At 32.5% G+C, this 18,081-nt stretch overlaps 1 protein-coding gene across 1 annotated transcript in view; it reads left to right on the top strand.

The window, feature by feature from the left end:
• The window catches only part of LOC121427308 (ephrin type-A receptor 4-A-like), a 48,571-nt gene extending 30,827 nt beyond the window's left edge, over window positions 1-17,744 (top strand). Inside the window, exons 5-15 of the mRNA XM_041623646.1 lie at window positions 157-220; window positions 534-642; window positions 2,582-2,644; window positions 5,100-5,150; window positions 9,539-9,603; window positions 11,379-11,516; window positions 13,049-13,296; window positions 13,589-13,792; window positions 13,990-14,139; window positions 14,736-14,923; window positions 15,300-17,744. Coding sequence (XP_041479580.1) covers window positions 157-220; window positions 534-642; window positions 2,582-2,644; window positions 5,100-5,150; window positions 9,539-9,603; window positions 11,379-11,516; window positions 13,049-13,296; window positions 13,589-13,792; window positions 13,990-14,139; window positions 14,736-14,923; window positions 15,300-15,561 — 1,542 coding nt within the window. The 3' untranslated portion in view covers window positions 15,562-17,744. The remainder of the gene's footprint in view (window positions 1-156; window positions 221-533; window positions 643-2,581; window positions 2,645-5,099; window positions 5,151-9,538; window positions 9,604-11,378; window positions 11,517-13,048; window positions 13,297-13,588; window positions 13,793-13,989; window positions 14,140-14,735; window positions 14,924-15,299) is intronic.
• The last annotated feature ends 337 nt before the right edge of the window (window positions 17,745-18,081 follow it).

Genomic DNA, 18,081 nt, shown 5'->3' with positions numbered 1-18,081 from the left:
TATTTAAACAAATTTCTAATTCCTGTTACTTATCTACTTTCTTGAAACCAGTTCAGTGGAAATTGATTAATGTGTAATAGGAATGCTAGAAGCAGCTAGTCTTTCACTCTAATGATATATAATATTAATGGTCTTCTCTTGTTTATGTTTCCACAGGTTGCAGCCAATACTGCGAGTGGGGTAGGTGCCTATAGCCAACAAGTATTAGCTACTACATCAGGTTAGTCCAGCTTTATCTTTTAGTGTGAACAGGGTTTATTAGGTATAACTTACTATCTTCTTTATGTTGTACTATTCAGGTTATGTTTCATTGAAAATAAGGTTTTTATGTCTGTTTATGTTCCTGCTTTTGTATGTTAAAAAAGTAAGATACGCTCTGCTTGAAATTAAAGAAAAAATCTTCAAACAATCTTGCATAGTTTTTCTTTCGATTGATGTAATTATGTACTTTTACATAGTTCAAATGTCTGAATATTCATTTTGTTACTTTACTAATATCCCTATATGAATATTCATTATATTGACCTTTACAGGTTCTGGAGGTCAGTCTGTACCAACAGTCATTCTAGCAGCAGCAGTATCAGCCATCTTTATCATTGTCGTCTTGGTAGCTGTTGTCATCTTCCTTGTCTTCTGGAGAAGGTATGTAACCCTATGACCTTTAAGCAATGACCTTTGAACTATGAACAGACTTCAACACTTTAAATTAACAAATGAAATGTATGTAGATTCCCAATTTTCGCAGGAATTTTGTTACCCCTAGAATTTAGTCAAATACACAGTATAATGTTACTGAAATGACTGGAAGATTCTTAACGCCTTTGAATAGAGACTGAACTGAGCACTCTATAATCTAGTAAATAAATGACAAATAGAATACCCCCCCCCACCCTCTGAGTATGTGTGAAATACACCTCCCACTCTTTATTTTTAATGTTTGGTTGGCAGTTGAAAATAATTTTTCTGAATAACTGCATTGCTGTGGGCTGTGCAGTTTCCTTTTCTACTTTCTTTTCCCAGGATTTAACTTTAAAAAGTTCTTATTGATTTTTTTTTCTTTGTCCCCTAATACAAGTTTGCAGTGTTTAAAACAGCAAGAATTTTTTCCGTTTTGTCAAATTGAGTATATTATGCAGCAAGAGCGATGTTGGCATATGAATAATGTTTATGTTGCATTGAAGCTGCAAGGCTGAGAGTATAAAATGATAATAAATTTCTCACTTAATGTACTTATTTAAAAGCATCTGGAAAACTAATTTTTGAAAATGAATAATTTCTGTATCTGTGTTCTATCTTTGCTGGAATTTCATTTTGCTTTTATTGTCCTGTATCTTGTTGTTTTAAGAAAAGAATGATTTTGAGTTTTGTAATTCCAAAAGCATGAAATTTTGTATTTTTCATTGCATTTTGAGTAAAGTAAGCATGCAGTATTTGTTAAGGCTGAAATTTTGAATTCAGACCCTTTTCCCCACAAGTAGTTAAAAAAGACATACATATATTTCAAAGGATGGGGTAGGATTATTATTATTATAGGAAATATTCAAATTGAAAGCTAGGTCCTCATATACTAATCTCCCTCCTTTCCCTTATTATTCATATCACATTAACCAAACTAAAGCAATCCCGCCTTCCCCCTTCACAAGATAAAAAATGCACAATCATTCATCACAAACTTATACTAATATCTTCCAATATACCTCTGTGTCTGTCTAAACCCCCATCCCCTATTCTCTTGTGAAAAACAAATGAAATGTTCATGTATGTTGCAAATTCCTCTTTGAAAAAAAAAATATATGTAACAAGTTCAATTAATTTGATAACTGAAATCAAAACCAAGAGATGAAATAGCTTGGTTAAACAAATATCTATATATTTCTTCTATGTTCTCATGATTTTGGACCAATAATGCAATAATGAAAATTTGCTATACCTTTCACATTTATAATAAAGGGAGAAAGATAAATTGTATAAAAGAGCAAAGTGTAGGGTAGATTTTTTTGTTTAGTCAAAGTATTGATGTTAATGTTAAATTGATCTTTGTATGTTACCTTGGTTATGGCAGCTAGCTTCTAAATTGCATGTTTTATATGAATAATTTATTAAATATTAAGTTGGTTTAATGTCATCTTCAGTTATGTGCATGTGCATGTAATTACATATCTTATTGTTATTAGAAGCTAGAAATGTTGATTTATATTTCAAATTTTGTCTGTGGTATGAGGTTTTGAATTTTGATACTTTTATTTAAATACAAGGCAGACATGTTTTCCAAAAACCAAATTTCACTAAAAATTTATTTTTAATTTCAATTGACAAAGAGTACAAGATGCATGGCCAAGTCATGATTTCACATTTTATTTTCATGTGCTTTTTAATGATTTGAAAAAAAAAATCATGATTTGCGTAAAGGTTTGCATGATTGGTTATTAAATAGAACAAAACAGGGTATATCAAATGTTGAATTTAAATTGAATTATAAAGTTTGAGTAAGAATCTGCCTTATAATTGCATGGTGATATTTCTTCTTGGTGTGGACTCTCTGATGTGTATTGTCTATGTGTCTCTCTTTCCATTACCCCAGAAAATCCCTGAAACAGTTGAGAAAGGGCTTGTCTCATACAGGCCCCGACGCCTCCAATACTCGGTAAATAATGATCGTTATCAGACTTTCAAACAGGCAGCTCACGCCTTTTGTGATAAAACATCAAAATAATGTCACAACCCATGCCCCTCTCAGTATGATTTCATTTAAACCCCCTAAATGCATAATGGTGGCTGCTAAGACCTGATGACACTGTTTTTAATGTTATTATAATTTGACCTTTGACCTATGAATGGTGAAACCTTTTCTTTCATTTCAAGTTTTAGCTCACTTCTTTTATTTTACCTTTTTTTCTGTGCTTTTATTTTTTACATTCACTACTGTCTAATCCTCTTTGAGAATAGTTTGGGTGTGATAATTTCATTTTGGTGAAGGGATTTCTATTCTTAAATGATTTTTTTTACAATTTTCTTCTGTAATCTCTAAGGTATTAGCTCTTTGAGAAACTCTTTAAAAATTATGGAAAATAGATTGACTTTACATTTATTATGATAATAATAGATTTAAAATACAATAATATTCTACTTATTTTCTTTCAGATCTAGTAGTTTTAGTTTCATTGATATTCAAATATACTGAATAGAATAGATATTGATACCATATATTCACTTTATAGTCTAGAGTGTGTTCCAATGAGTGAGAGTGTGTGAGTATGAGGTATATTTCTCTCAAAAATTTTCACCCAGCTCATATGGGATTCACTTTTTTTTTCTGGGATTCATTTTTTCTGAGGATTCATATTTTTTTAAAGATTCTTTTTTTCTGTTTTATTCAAGGGATTCACCGTCCATTGTAATTGCTTATACTGCCCTCTACAGTCACGTAACCCTCACATCACTTATCACAGCAGACATATTTAACCATCACAACAATGTATCTATATTCAAGAGTACTGACAAATAGCATAATATTATGAAACTTTCTCCCCACATCCAATTGTAATTCTTATTGTCCTCTGTGTAAACACTGTCTCATGTCCTTTTGTTTTGTCTTGTCTTGTCCTTTGTCTCATGTTGTGGGAAAGCATGAATTTGTTTGTATCTGTTTGATCTAATGTCTAAGAAGCATGTCTACTAACTTGACAAGCATGACTTGGTTTAGATAATGCATGGTCTTAATATTGCATGTTTTGCTTAAAAAATGATTGCATGTTATATGTTTGATAATGCTTTGTGATGATTAACTAGCATGTACATAACAGATATCAGGCATGCATATGCATGGGTATTTGACTATAATATGAAATAGGCCTACATTATTCATATGCATGTGTCATAAAAGCTTTTGCACTCTAATTTACAGAATTTTGAAATTAAACCTGATTGGCTGTTAATGACATTCAACAATACTTTGGATTTAGATTTAAATTCTAAATATTTCTTTCAAATCAAGTGGATCAAATCAAATTTTGAAGTTAAATCTAAATCTTAATTGAGATATTGATTTAGAGCCTATCTTGATTTATTTCAAAGCCATGAATTTAGAGTGTAGCATTAACAATGAAGACTGTCGTTGTATTTTTGTACTGTATTGGGTGATGGTGCAAACTTTCCAACTAATATTCCTTCATTTCCTCTGATAATGGTCATATAATCATATCAAGTGTAAGGAATTGTTAGATATTTGATTCAAAATCATTGAGCCGGACAGTCATATGAATTAACAATTAATGTATGGCCAGCTTTGCTTTGTAACTAAAAAAAGAAACTTCTCTCACTAACACTGAGGACCTGTGTAGCTAAACATTGATTTAAAAAAAAATCATGTGTCAAAAGAATTCACTGAAAAATAAGTAGCCAAATGAAATTGTAATGGAGATTATGGCATAAGACTTAGTATATACCTACTGATTGCCTTTACCTTAATTATTTAACATGAAATTTCAAAAAAGATATCGCGTATTATAAATATTGGAGTCAATTACATTGACAATTATTTTTCTTTTCAGTGTTGCCAATATCTCTGTTAGATATGAACTGATCAAAACTATTTGTAAGATGTTTTTTAAGCAGCTCATATGAATTGATTAAATCAAAACAATAGCTGTGATACAATGTATTTTTATTCTTGATTTTTAAATCACATTGTATCTATGTTTATAGATTGAATTAAATCATGATGTCTAGGACTTGTTATATATTATCAGAATATGTTGATTATTTATTAGTTAAGAGAATATTGTTATTGTGATTTTTGTCAGCTAGAATTGACAATATAATGTATATGTGCACAATACACAGTCCAGACTAATGTTTGTTTGCATATTAATGATTTGAAATCACACTGAAATAACCAACTGATACTGCCACTTGTTGCACACTGCACACCAAAGGACAACCAAATTCCGTTTTCATTTTGCTCATTGCATCCACCATACACCTACTATGGTTTGTCACCACTGGCAGAGGGAGTGAGTTTGGCTAATGTACTCACTGTTAACTGATTTGTGATTACTTGTTTCTGTCCCTTCCACTTATTAACTCTCCTCCCCCCTCAGATGGAAGGCCAAGCAGCAATTGTACTATCAGATATCCACTCTACCTCCTAGGTAATGAGAGAAGAGTTTTTTTTTCTTCGTTTTTTTTTCTCCCATGATAAATAAAATCCTCAGTATTTTTTTACCTATATTCTCTCACCCTTGTAAGTCTTATGGTTTTTGTGACATCCTGTCATGCATTTTTTTTTTCATTTTACAAAATCTTCATTTAGAAAAAAATTATGAATGTGTCTATGTGAATTTCATTGAAATGTTGTGAAAGCTGTGATTTTAATTTTGATCACAAGACCATTTGACAAAATTTGCATTTTCTTGCATTCTTTCAAAAAAAATTCCCTCAAAGACAGCTTCTCTTCAAAACAGTCATATTTACCCTGTATTTTCATGATCTATATAATTATAGTTTACATTCAATTACAAATAAAGTAGCAACTTTATGGTTTGTTAATTGATAAGAAGTTTATCATGATTTTGAGACGTTTTGACATAACTTTGGCCAGAATTGTTAAAATGGCTGTATATTATTAAGAGTTGTCGTAACAGGATGTCATATAAGCCATATGATTTATTCTAAAATGCTTTTCAGCTTTTCAAATTTCCTTTATTTATATATTTTTTTGCTTTGTCTTGCGGCCCATTTATCCTGAATAATTATCTCAATGTCAAAATGTGCATGTTTTTGTTTTTTGTGTTTTTCCCTTTTTCCTCACTGCCTATTGTTACCCATTCATTCTCTTGTGTTGCTGTTTTTTCTTTGTTTCATTTTTATAACACACACCAAATGCACATCTCTGATTAATGATTCATTGTATACTATTAACCCAACTAATGATATTTGTATATACACACACACACCCCAACAAAAACACTAACTTCATCAGATTTGATTTATACCCCATCCCAAGTTCTGTGAGACCCCTTCCTATTTGATTTAATAGTATCAGAAAACCATTTAGAGTAACCCCAGAATTATTTTGTTACCCTCATGTTTTAGAAGGACCACAACTGATCTTTAACCTGTCTTTCCCTCAACAGATTACATGCTATCTAATGTTACAGTTGCACTAACGAAACTGACTCCATACTGACCAATGAGAACAATTAATTGTAATAGGTTTGGTCGGTTCGGAGTCTGTTTCCCTAGTGTGATTTTGGCAAAATAGGGAAGTTCACATATTTTTTTTCATTCTAAACTTAATATGCTCTGATTTATTTGAAAGTAACGATTGGTTTGTATTCACACATTCCACCAATTTTGCATTTAACATTAATCCCACATAATGTGAACTTCCCTAATTTGTTATATGTATTGTTTTCAATTTTATTTATATCTTTGAGAATAAGTTGGAAAACTAAACATTCGACAATTTACCTTTGAAATCACTGATGCATATTTGAAAGTGTTTGTACATGCTCAAAAAGCTTCCTAGAATTATATAAAATTAGTAATTCATAATTCTTTGTTTTTTAAAAACAATATCTCAAGATGCGAAATTCATTTTCTGTCACTATCTTTGTAATATTGTTATCATATCTATACAATATGGTTCATGGAACATTTTATTTGACCAATATCATCTATACTTATTTGGGTAATTGCATTGGGCAGTTCTGATATTTGGGAATTGATTATTCTTTTTCAAAATCTATTTCGTTATGTCTCTCAACTGCATATTTCTTAATTGATTGATCATCTAAGCATTTTAGTTGATTTTTTTTTACTTTTCCTTTAATTTAAAAATCAGTCACTTTCAAGCTGAAATATATTCATGTATTAGACTTATATAATTTCCATCTTTGATTTTTATATTATAATTTTCCATTTCTTTTGAATACATAGTTGTAAATATATCTTTGCATATAGATTAGAAAAGAAAAGTACATGTAATTCATATATACTTAAAAAAGAATCAAATTCTTGAGAAGAAAAGAAAAAGTACAATTTTCACTCATAAAGCAGATTACTAGTGACAAATTCTATACCAGCGTTAATCAAAATGGATTTGCATGCCTAGAAAGATTTGTGTTTTTCTTTCATTCCACTGAGTAGCAATGCACAATAGTTTTGTGATTATAGAAAAGTAATGTATAGAAATCAAGTTCTTAGTTCTTCTCTTTTTTCCAGCATTTTTTTTTAATAATGAATTTTCTTGAATTTTCGAGGACACTCAGTTTGATAAAGTGTTCAATGTGAATCATTGTTTTTTTTTATGTAAAGCTGAGAGCTAAAAAGACGTCACTTTATGTGAAATAATGGTGCCCTCTTGCATGTTTTGGGGGCACATTGGATTTGTAGCTTAGAGAGAAAAAAAATATAGATACATTGAAATCTTGTGCAGATAAAAAACAAACAAAACAAAACCAGTCACACACTTTATCTTTTGGGTCTCTATACTTTTATTACCTTGCCAGTGAAATAATAAACTTTCACATTAAACATGTTAAACAAATTTTAAGTGATAAGACATTTTTCATGTAGGCCATTTTAATAGTTCTTCTTTAATGTTATGTTTTATTTGATGGAAAAAAAGGGGAAATAACTAGCTCAGCTAAAGAAAATTGCTCTAAAATATGATTGTCCTTTTAGCTCTCTGCAACAATTATGTCTTTTGGCACACCAATGTAGTAAAATGTTGTTGTTGTTAAACAGACATTGTGATCAGTTCATCACAACCAAACATCCACATCATTTCACAAAAGCACTCCAAATTGTTGAAATATTATTCATTTTGAATTTTTTCCATGAGTTTTCCCAAGCCTTGCAATTCGGTAAGATATCTTAGATAGTTCTGCAAACAAATTCTACTTGAATTTCCATTCTACAGAAAACAAAAATTGCAGGAAAATTCACAGACGCTGCATTTTTAATTTGAATTTCATATTAAGGTTACAGAGGGACTAACATGTTATAGATCTTGTGATTTACCTCTCATTTTTCCATCCCTCACATGTAATATGGTAGTGAATATATGATACTATAACCCTGTGGTATACATTTAATATTTGACGTCCCTATTCGTCTTGTTATCCTGGATCATTTTTCCTTCTCTTGGTAGAAAACATCTTTTTCCTTGATTAAATATTGAAGATGATTTATGACTTCGCTTCTTGATTTAATATACTTTTTTGTTGAAAGATGATCAGATCATCCAGCGCTTTGAAAATTCTTTCTTTCTTGTTTATGTGAAATATTAAAAAGATTCCAGCACTGGCAGTGTTTATCAAGGTTATGAGCAGAGAGAAAATTGTTTTAGTTTCAAATACAGCCTGATAAAAGATTGTGCAATTGTATTTTGGAAAGCTAGATGAAAAAGATTATTTTCCAAATACTTACCTTTTCCATGAATAAAATGTGTTAGTCTATACATGAAGCTAATCTGATAACCTCTATCAGGATTCCTCTGATCAACCTAAATGAAGAATATTGAAAACAATTGAGGTAAATTTAGGAGAAATATAAAAGTTGAAACCTGTTAGATATCCAGTTGCTCTATCCTTTCTCTCAATTGATTTTCCCACCTTCTCTCCTCTCTATTTGTTCTGACTCTCTTTCTAACTCTATTCCTTTCCCTATCTCTCTCTCTCTCCAATCTTTTTCTTCTCTCACTCTCAGTTTGCTCTTTATCTTTCTTCCCTCTCTCTCATTTTCTCTTTTACTTTATTTTCTTTCTACACTTTCTGTGTTTTCAATTTCTTGTCACTTCTCTCCCTCTATTTGATTTGCCTTTTTCTTCATGATTCTCTTTTCCTTTGTCACTTTCTTCCCTCTCTCCCCTTTAACCCCCCCCCCCCCCCCTCTCTCTCTCCCAATCTCCTCCCAGAACATACTCATATATTCCGTATTAGCCGTAATTCCTGATTGATGCATAAACGCTTTAGATATATACCACCAGCGCACTCCATCAAACATTCTATCCAGAATGCCTTTAGCAGCCTTGTATATCCTGCCATTAACCAACCAAGAGCAGGCTCTTTTCCATGAAATTCACATCTTTTAAAAGCCTCCAAATGAGTATTTTATGCTAAAACGGTCTTAGAAAGCAAGCTAAATTGCCCCTGAGGTCTCCCATTTTCTCTTTATTTTTCTCGAGTCTTGGTAACATAAAGAAAGACAAGAAGTAAAGCAAGTCAAGAAATAAAACATGTTGGCTTCAACTGACTATTCTAAATAAACTCTCCTTCCTTTCTTTTTTACATTGTGGTATAAATCACTTTAAGGCTATAGTCATATGATATATTTCATATTAGGAAAATAATCATTTTAAAACAATAGAACTGTAAATCATGCTGCTGAATATGATATTCAAAATGTAAACATTCTATATTCTATGAATTGAACATTGTATTTTCTTCCAGCTTGAAATACATCAAACAAGACTTCTCATAAAATCAATGGCTTTTTTTATTTATAAATCTTTGTTTCCCCTTTTTACTTACAGGAAAAAGGAAGTACCCCCATCAGAAAATGGCCATCTTATATATGCTAATGGCACAAATGGTGAAGGTAAGCTTGAAAAAAATAATCTTATTTGTAGAGATAATAAGTGGATGTAGAAGACTATGAACAATATTTTCTGTTTGATTTTCAATATTGTGTGATGGGTATTCTAGGTATGTTTGCTTATTTAAAGTTTTAAGGTTTTATTTTTTACAATAATCTGCAAAATCTCTAGAGCACTTAATATCAATAGTTTTAACTGCTATGCATTACTGTCATAACTTTCAAATAAGTTATGCCACAGGATTAAAAATGATGCAGTATTATATATTTGAATGGAGGCTATACTAAAAAGTAATCTTAATCTGTATGAATTATTGTGGATAAAATTGATCACTTTGCAAGTACATGATTTATTTTATTCCAACCTGTCACTCGACTAAATTTTCATAGATGTTTGATTGACAAGTGGCTCAATTTTTTCAAATCTTAATACTTTAATTACTCTTTCTCTATGATTAATCCAGAACACTTTTTAATGGTTACTTTTACTTTAATTATTGTTTGTCTTTAATTATTCCATAACCTTCTTATTATTTTATATGATAATACATCAAATACTGCCTTTGGTTACAGTTTTTATGATAGGATGATGAAATCAAACCAAAATATAGAATAATACAGATATAACTGTAATCTCTATATTTAGTTTATGGAACACACTATTAAATAAATACCTCATTAGCATTGTAAAACTTGTTTAAAATGTCATCATATTGAAATATATACCAATCTGTCATCCCTGGTGTGAAATGCATCTGATTTTGGAATCCTGTCATACTAATTCTAAATCAATTAATCCCATGCATGCTTGTCACTTTTATTTTTTTTTCTCAAAAACTCAAATCATTTTCAAAGAACCTTATTTTTAGGCGAGAATCATATCCATGGAGATGAATAAAATGTGAATTTCTTTTGAGAATTTCTGTTTTTAACAAAATCGTTTGGGGATTAACAAACCACATTACAGAATTGTACCACTAACATGAAAAAAAAATTAAAAAGGGGATTCTGAAGATACTTTGTTCATATTTCCAAATAAAACTGAAAGAATATTCAGCTCGTTGCAATAAAGCCCTTGGAAATGTTATAGAAGTAGGGACCACTCCCATGTGCTAGTGTTTGAAAAACAGACAACAGACCAATTGCTTGATTAACAATTTGCAGTGTTGCTTTGAAAAAGTTTTGAATTACTAATAATCTATGTTTCTCATTTCCTCTTTCTAATCTTTGTCTAAAATCTCCATCTTCACCTTCTTCATTAATATTGCATACCTATACCTATTCATCATTGATTTATTTCATATGTCTGTTACTTCCATTTATCTTTTTTTTTCTTTTTAAAATTCTTTCCATCCTCATCTTCATTTTTACATTCCTTTTCTCTATCACCAACTTCATCTTATCCACTTTCTTTCCTACCATCCCTTTTCTTCATTTGTTTTTTATTATTATTTTCCCTTATGTCTAATGATGTGTTAATAACATCTCTATCTCTGATAACAATTGTCACTGATGCTTATAAAACTTCTTCATTACTAACATTCTTTAATTATTCCTATCTCTTGAGTCAACATTTCTATCTTGATAATGATTTGTCACTAATGCCTTAATAACCACTACTAACATTCTTTGTTCTTATCTCTATCACCGCTACCTGTCTCCTTCTTCCACTTCACAACTTAATGCTGTGCTTCACCATCTTCCTCATCATACCCCACATCGTCCTCCCTTTCGACATCATTTATGATGACCAGCAATCACCTTTGGTCACTCAACAGTTATTCTACCACCTCACATCAAGAAGGTCAAGACCTATGTTGATCCATTCACCTATGAGGATCCTAACCAGGCTGTCAAGGAATTTGCTACCGAGATTGATGCATCGCAGATCAGAATCCTTGAAGTCATTGGTGGAGGTTAGTACTTTGCTTTTATTTACGTATGTTTTTATTAAATAATTGGCGGAAAATATTGTACCGTGTTATATAATCCTGTCACTTTTAAAGGGTGATTTACCACATTCTACTCATTCATTTTTATGGAATGTATCAATACAAATATATCAATAAAGAGTTTAAGGACTCTGTATCAATAATTGATTTCACCCCCCCCCCCTCAATAAAACTGTCCTTTATATGCACTGTAAGTTTAAACTCAATTTATAAATGCCTTGAGGGTGTGACCACCATTTGATAGGAAAATAATTCATATTACTCATCACAGTTTGCTGTATACAAAGTAATTGTTATTCTATTACTCACTGAATTCACACATTCGTTTGAAACTGTCAATATTGTAACAGGAATCGTATAAAAGACAGGGCTTGCTCGTTTATGAAACATGTCATCAAATTCAACATTGCTATTTTTAAAGTTACTGTGTAGTATATGTGTTGGTTTTATAGTGTTTTGTAGTCCATCATGCATATATGTTCATATATATATCTGTTATCATTTAAGATGGGTACAAAATATTCACCCTTCGCCTACTGGAACTGCATGACCCCTGTATGTAACATATGTCAGTTACTTCATTCAGTAGTCAACAGTTTAAAGAACCCTAATTTTTTTGTTACACAACCTTGGTCAACCCGAATAGTCTCATCAATTACTTCAAACCATAATGGACAATGCAAACACCTTCTCACCCAAAGCATAATGCCACATGATAAATTAGAAAAAAGATGATTACATCATTATCAGCTTTTGATATGTCCAATTTCTAAAACAAGGTAAATATTAGGAATACAGCTGGTAGTAAGTAGATGATTTGATGTTAAGATAATAAATGAGGTCATTGATGGGAGACCTTACTTCTGACTCATACACGCCAAAATGAAAATAAATTGACTTAAATTGATGGGAGCATGGGGGGTAAGAGAAGAATTTCAATTTGGGAAGCAATTTCCATATTGATTTTGTCACGTTATGAATGGCATGCTAGGAGGAAGGTGTTATGATATGACAAGGAAAAGAAAATGTGTCAAAGGATGAAGTCATCCCTGTGTGTTACCATCTCAGATTTCTTTGCAAATTATGATTTTTTTTTATCAAAATATTTTGAGTTTTTAAGTCATTAATCTCACATTTTCTTTAAGATTATCTCTCTTAATTCAATTCTTCTTTTTCTCTTTGAATTTATTATTTTTTCAAGCTTAATTCCAATCTCCACCTCTCTTGCCCTCACTGTCTCTCTCCTATTATTTATGTTACTTCAGTTTACTTTTCCTAGTTTAATTACATATTTGTTGTTCAAAGAGCTTCACTGTGTGATTCATAAATTGTATCATCATATTCTGTTATCATTTGGAAAGATTTTTAAAAAACTTTTATGAGAGAATATCTATTTTGTGTGCAAACAGAAGATAAATGTGTGAATTGCATACTATTAGTAGAGAGATTAATGTAAAATGTATTTTATCATCTACCTCCCTTCTTTTGAATTCAAGGTGAGTTTGGAGATGTTTGTAGTGGAAGGATGCTTCTAGCAGACAAGACAACTATCAAAGTAGCTGTCAAGACCTTAAAGACAGGTGCAACGGAGAAGGACAGGTCAGACTTCCTGTCAGAGGCCTCTATTATGGGTCAGTTTGACCATCCTAATGTTATTAAACTTCTAGGCGTGGTCACGAGGACAAGACCAGCAATGATTGTGACAGAATTCATGGAGAACGGTTCGCTGGATAAATACTTACGGGTGAGTGGCTGAACTTACTGTCATAGATAGGTCAAACATTATGGTCATTATTATAGCAAGATTGTTATGTCCCCAAATCTGTTTCTTCAAAAAGTTTGGATTTTTTCTGGGGGGAAGGGGGTTGAGGGGGGAAAGATGCTATACAAAGATTGAAGTTTTGCTCTTCTATGTCCAATGATGTAATGAAAGTCATGTCAATAAATTTCAGTTTAAAGAGTCGCCCTGTCATTTCACATAGTTGCCATAATACAAAATGGTAAAGTTCAAATGATATCTTCCTTTGTCACTGCAGGAAAATGATGGACGATTTACAGTGACCCAACTCTTAGGAATGATGCGTGGTATCGGTTGTGGAATGCGATTCCTCTCAGAGATGAACTTTGTTCATCGTGACCTCGCTGCTCGCAACATCCTGGTGAATGAACATCTTGTGTGCAAAGTAGCGGACTTTGGGCTGTCGAGACGCAAGGAGCTAGATGGAGCCTATGAAACAAGGGTGAGCTCAGAAAATCTTTAATGAAGTCATCTACTCTCAGAAAAGCCTTAATGAAGAACCATTTCTGACGTGCATATGTTGTTGTTTTTTTTAGAAAAAACCTTATACAGTCTGTAAATGCTATCCATATTTCTGCTTATTCATAATATGATGATTTCTAGTCAAAGTCTCATTTTGCATTTGTTTGTGTCTCCTAGGGTGGGAAGATCCCTATTAGGTGGACTGCTCCTGAAGCGATCGGATACAAGAAGTTCACGTCAGCCAGTGATGTGTGGAGCCTTGGGGTAGTGATGTGGGAGATTATGTCGTATGGAGAAAGACCATACTGGAATTGGCCAAACCAAGATGTAAGTATACAGAAGAATTAATCCATTCTTTAACTGAAGTATTTTCATTTGGTTGCTCCAGGTATATGGAATTCTATCTAACTTGGATTGTAACAACGTTGAAACCTTCAAATCTTAACTAAAGACCTTACTTTTCCACCATCTATGTGAATGATGCGTGACATATTGTAGAAGCCGATACCTTTGAATGTTTTTCACAGATATATGGTACTTTACAAATATTGTTTATCATCATACAACTCCAAATGTGGTGCCTTTCTGAACAGTTATTACTTAGTTTTTTGTGACATTTTTTTATGGAGGAAGATGTTGCAAAGTCAGATAAGTTTTGAGATGTGCATCAATGATAAAGAACTTCTCATTTATTTTAAGGTTCAAAAGCTTGTCAGTTTCAGTAAATTCCAAGCCTTTAATCTCTGGAGTATATGTGAAGAAGGGAATGCACTAACTTTGGAGATAATTGTTCAACAAATAAATATATATAATGAATATATGGGGGAAATAGGCAATTACTCATGCTTTGAACTAAGCCAAAAGATGTGGACTGATGGACTGTAAAGGATTCATGCAAGATCTTTCTATTGCTACCATGACAGGTAATCAAAGCTGTTGAGAAGGGTTACAGATTACCACCTCCTATGGAATGTCCTGAAGCTATTCATCAGCTCATGTTAGACTGTTGGCAACGAGATAGAAATCACCGTCCAACCTTTGCCACTATCGTCTCAACGCTGGACCGGCTCATCAGAAATCCCAGTGCACTCAGACCCCTCGCCAAAAATGGGTAAGTTTCAATAAAAAATATTCCTTGTTGATGATTACCTCATGGCATGTTTTCCATCAGCAAGAGATTTACCCACATTGTGTGCTGCACTTGACCTAGGTGAGGTCAATTGATTCCTTGAATGCACGGAGCACTAGAAACAGCAGCTCAACATCTTTAAAAAGAAGTAGAGATAACAGGAAATAAATTTGAAAGTTTCTCAAAGTAAGTGGTTCAAATATCTAGGTATTCATGAAAAACATATCTGAGTTTCATCTTAACTGGGTATGAATGTGTATGCAGAAAGAAATATTGATACTTGAAGTCATATTCCTTGTATGAATACAATAACTTGTGAAGATTTTAAACTGTTTGTGTTTTGATCTTGCTGATACAGGAGTCCACTTGGCCTCAGCTCTAGCCTCAACGATCTGAGCCGCTTCAACTCTGTCTCTGATTGGCTGGATAGCCTCAAGATGGGACGCTACAAGGATTCCTTTAGTGCAGCAGGTTACGTCCGACTAGAAGACATCGCCAGACTATCACAGAGTGACCTACCAAGGTTAGGGGTCACTCTTGCTGGACATCAAAAGAAAATTATGAAAGGCATCCACTCCATACGAGCTCAATTAGAGCAAGCAGCAGAGACCTTGGTCTAACCTTTGACCCCCTGACCGTTCAACTCTGACCCAGCTAAACAGTTCATTAAAAACTTTACATGCATATATTGATGGATGTGTTTGGCAAATGGATGTTTCCCCCTGGACTTTATCAAAGCATGAAGGGAGACATCATCACAAGCAACAGTTTTCTTGTAACTGTTCTTGAAAAGTCTCACTGTCTTCAACCCTTGATGGTTGTGTCCAAGATCTTGTCACAGGTCTTGTGTCTGAGTCTCACATTGGTTCTCCAAGCCTTGTTCATAAATGACTTTAGAGACTTCTCTGAAGGATCTTCTTGGAGTGGGTCATAGTCACTCCTTGTACACCAAGAATGCTGGAAGGTTCTTACAGGTCTGACGTCCAGAACACAGAGTCTCACATCACGCCTCCAAGCTTCACTCCTAAAAGCCCTCAGAAAGTTCTTTGAAGGAGCTTCTGGATGTCGGACACACCTTGTTGACTGAGCCAGCTGGAAGGTTCTACGCTATGAAGACTTGAAATATGCCTGTTACAATTGGACAAAAGCAGTTAGTACAAGAGATAGACAATTGCAAATGTATCTTGAAGCATCAACCTATGCCATCAACAATGTCACCATATTCATGTAGATAACTTTCAAATCCAAAATGCTGAATCTTCCCGTAGTTTTTACGCAGCATCCCAACATTGATTGCCTTGTCCATCTTTTCCGCAAGTATGGATCGGGGCTTCAATCAGAACTTCCTTCGCACCTGATATTTCTTTGTTCGCTGATCGACTCCGAGTAAGCAATGCAATTGAAAAAAATCCTAGAAAATATTAGTAATGTGAATGGATCTACAGAATGGTTTGAGCTTTGTAGTTTGTACTGTGACAGGTTTGAAATGCTATGAGTATAATGGGAAATGGAATTAGTCAGGAAAATATACTGTACTTGGCCGATTGAGAGGACAAATTCCAAAATATGAATTGAATTTCTCCATGGTCTGATACACGTAGATTTTTCTCTAGATGGAAGTCAATTGGAGCGCACAGGAATTCAAAGTATTCAGATATGAAATCAGATTCAGAAATTGCACTGCCAGTACGGATTAGGGAAATGAAATCATATCACTCTACCGAGTCTAAATACTGAGAGTTCTAAGAAATATATACATGTATATACACAACATTCTTTACCTGGACTGATTCCAAGTTAAATCAAAGAAAAGAAAGAGAAAATGAAGTAACTTATTTTTATATCATATCCGATGTTGAGAAGTGATTGACTTACAAATATTGCTTTTAACGGCACATCAGGTACACTAACAAACTTTCCCAAATACCGTATTTCATTTTATTTGACAAAGTTAAGAAGGCGTCTCAATCCACATACATTGTTACAGGGTATCTATTATGAAAGATTTCTGCGACACCAAGTTGTGTTTGGTGGTATTTTCATCGTAGAATGAGTAATCATTTGTCAAAAATAGACTGACATCTTGTCAAATGTGACCGAAGTCATTTTAAGTATTTTGTTGAATTCTATTCACCCAATATTTAAGGTGAACTGACTAGATACCCTTTTGAAAGTTAGATATACTTTCATTTCTAATGGTGTTGAATTTAGTTTGACTAGTAAATCTGAAAAGATTTATGTTCAAGTTTTGTGAAGTAAAGAAAAAACTCAAGTAAAGGACAATCATAGATTAAGTATTTGAAGCATAATATACTTTGTGCTTATATTTTGTGATTTGATATGTATATAGAGAGCTACTGTGATATATGTTGAGATGTAGAACTCTGCTTCAGAAAATTAATATCGTTTTAATTCTTTTCCCGCTTGTTGTATTTTCAGTTATTTTTTAACCAACTAAGTGGAAAGGCATGATGCTATATGGTTTATTTGGGAAATTTAATATTTTTGTTGTTTAATCATATGTATAATTTGTTCAACTCATGTTTGTGTGAGGGAAATGTTTTATATTTGTGTGTTGAAAGTATTCAAACACTGTTGTGTGATGAAGGTAGTGCTATTTCATAACAGTTCATATGAAAAGATACTATTATTCATTCAAAGGAAATTAAAAGTATGATTTTGTGCTAGAATTAAATTAATTGAACATGATATACCAAATATTTTAATGTGCCAATCTAATGATTGTTCTTGGTCTTTTTTTACATGAAATAAAAATGTACAAGATAATTATTTTCTTTTTATTCTCTAATAGGTAAGAAGTGTAATGTTAGAAGGTGCAAGAAATTATTCCATAGTATTGATGTCAAGCTGAGGATATTAAATAAATCTCCCCTGTATAAGTAAATGGAACATCTCTTCTCTCTAGCCCTTAACTGTGGATTCATATGTAATTTCAGGCTGATTTAGGGTTTGTCCACTTTCTTGACTGGGGGTGTGTGAATAATGGTTTGTAACTTGCCAGTACTATGAAATGTTGCTGTCTGTTTTTAAACCTCTTTTGGGATTTAATTGTATAATTGGATCTAATTTTGTCATGAGAAGTCAAAAGTTTTAAAGTAATTTATTGTAAATTAAATATT

The sequence above is a fragment of the Lytechinus variegatus genome, chromosome 14 (assembly GCF_018143015.1).
Source record: "Lytechinus variegatus isolate NC3 chromosome 14, Lvar_3.0, whole genome shotgun sequence".
Lineage (NCBI taxonomy): Eukaryota > Metazoa > Echinodermata > Echinoidea > Temnopleuroida > Toxopneustidae > Lytechinus > Lytechinus variegatus.
The sequence above is the reverse complement of the archived record's forward strand: the minus strand, read 5'-3'. Positions and strand labels throughout refer to the sequence as shown.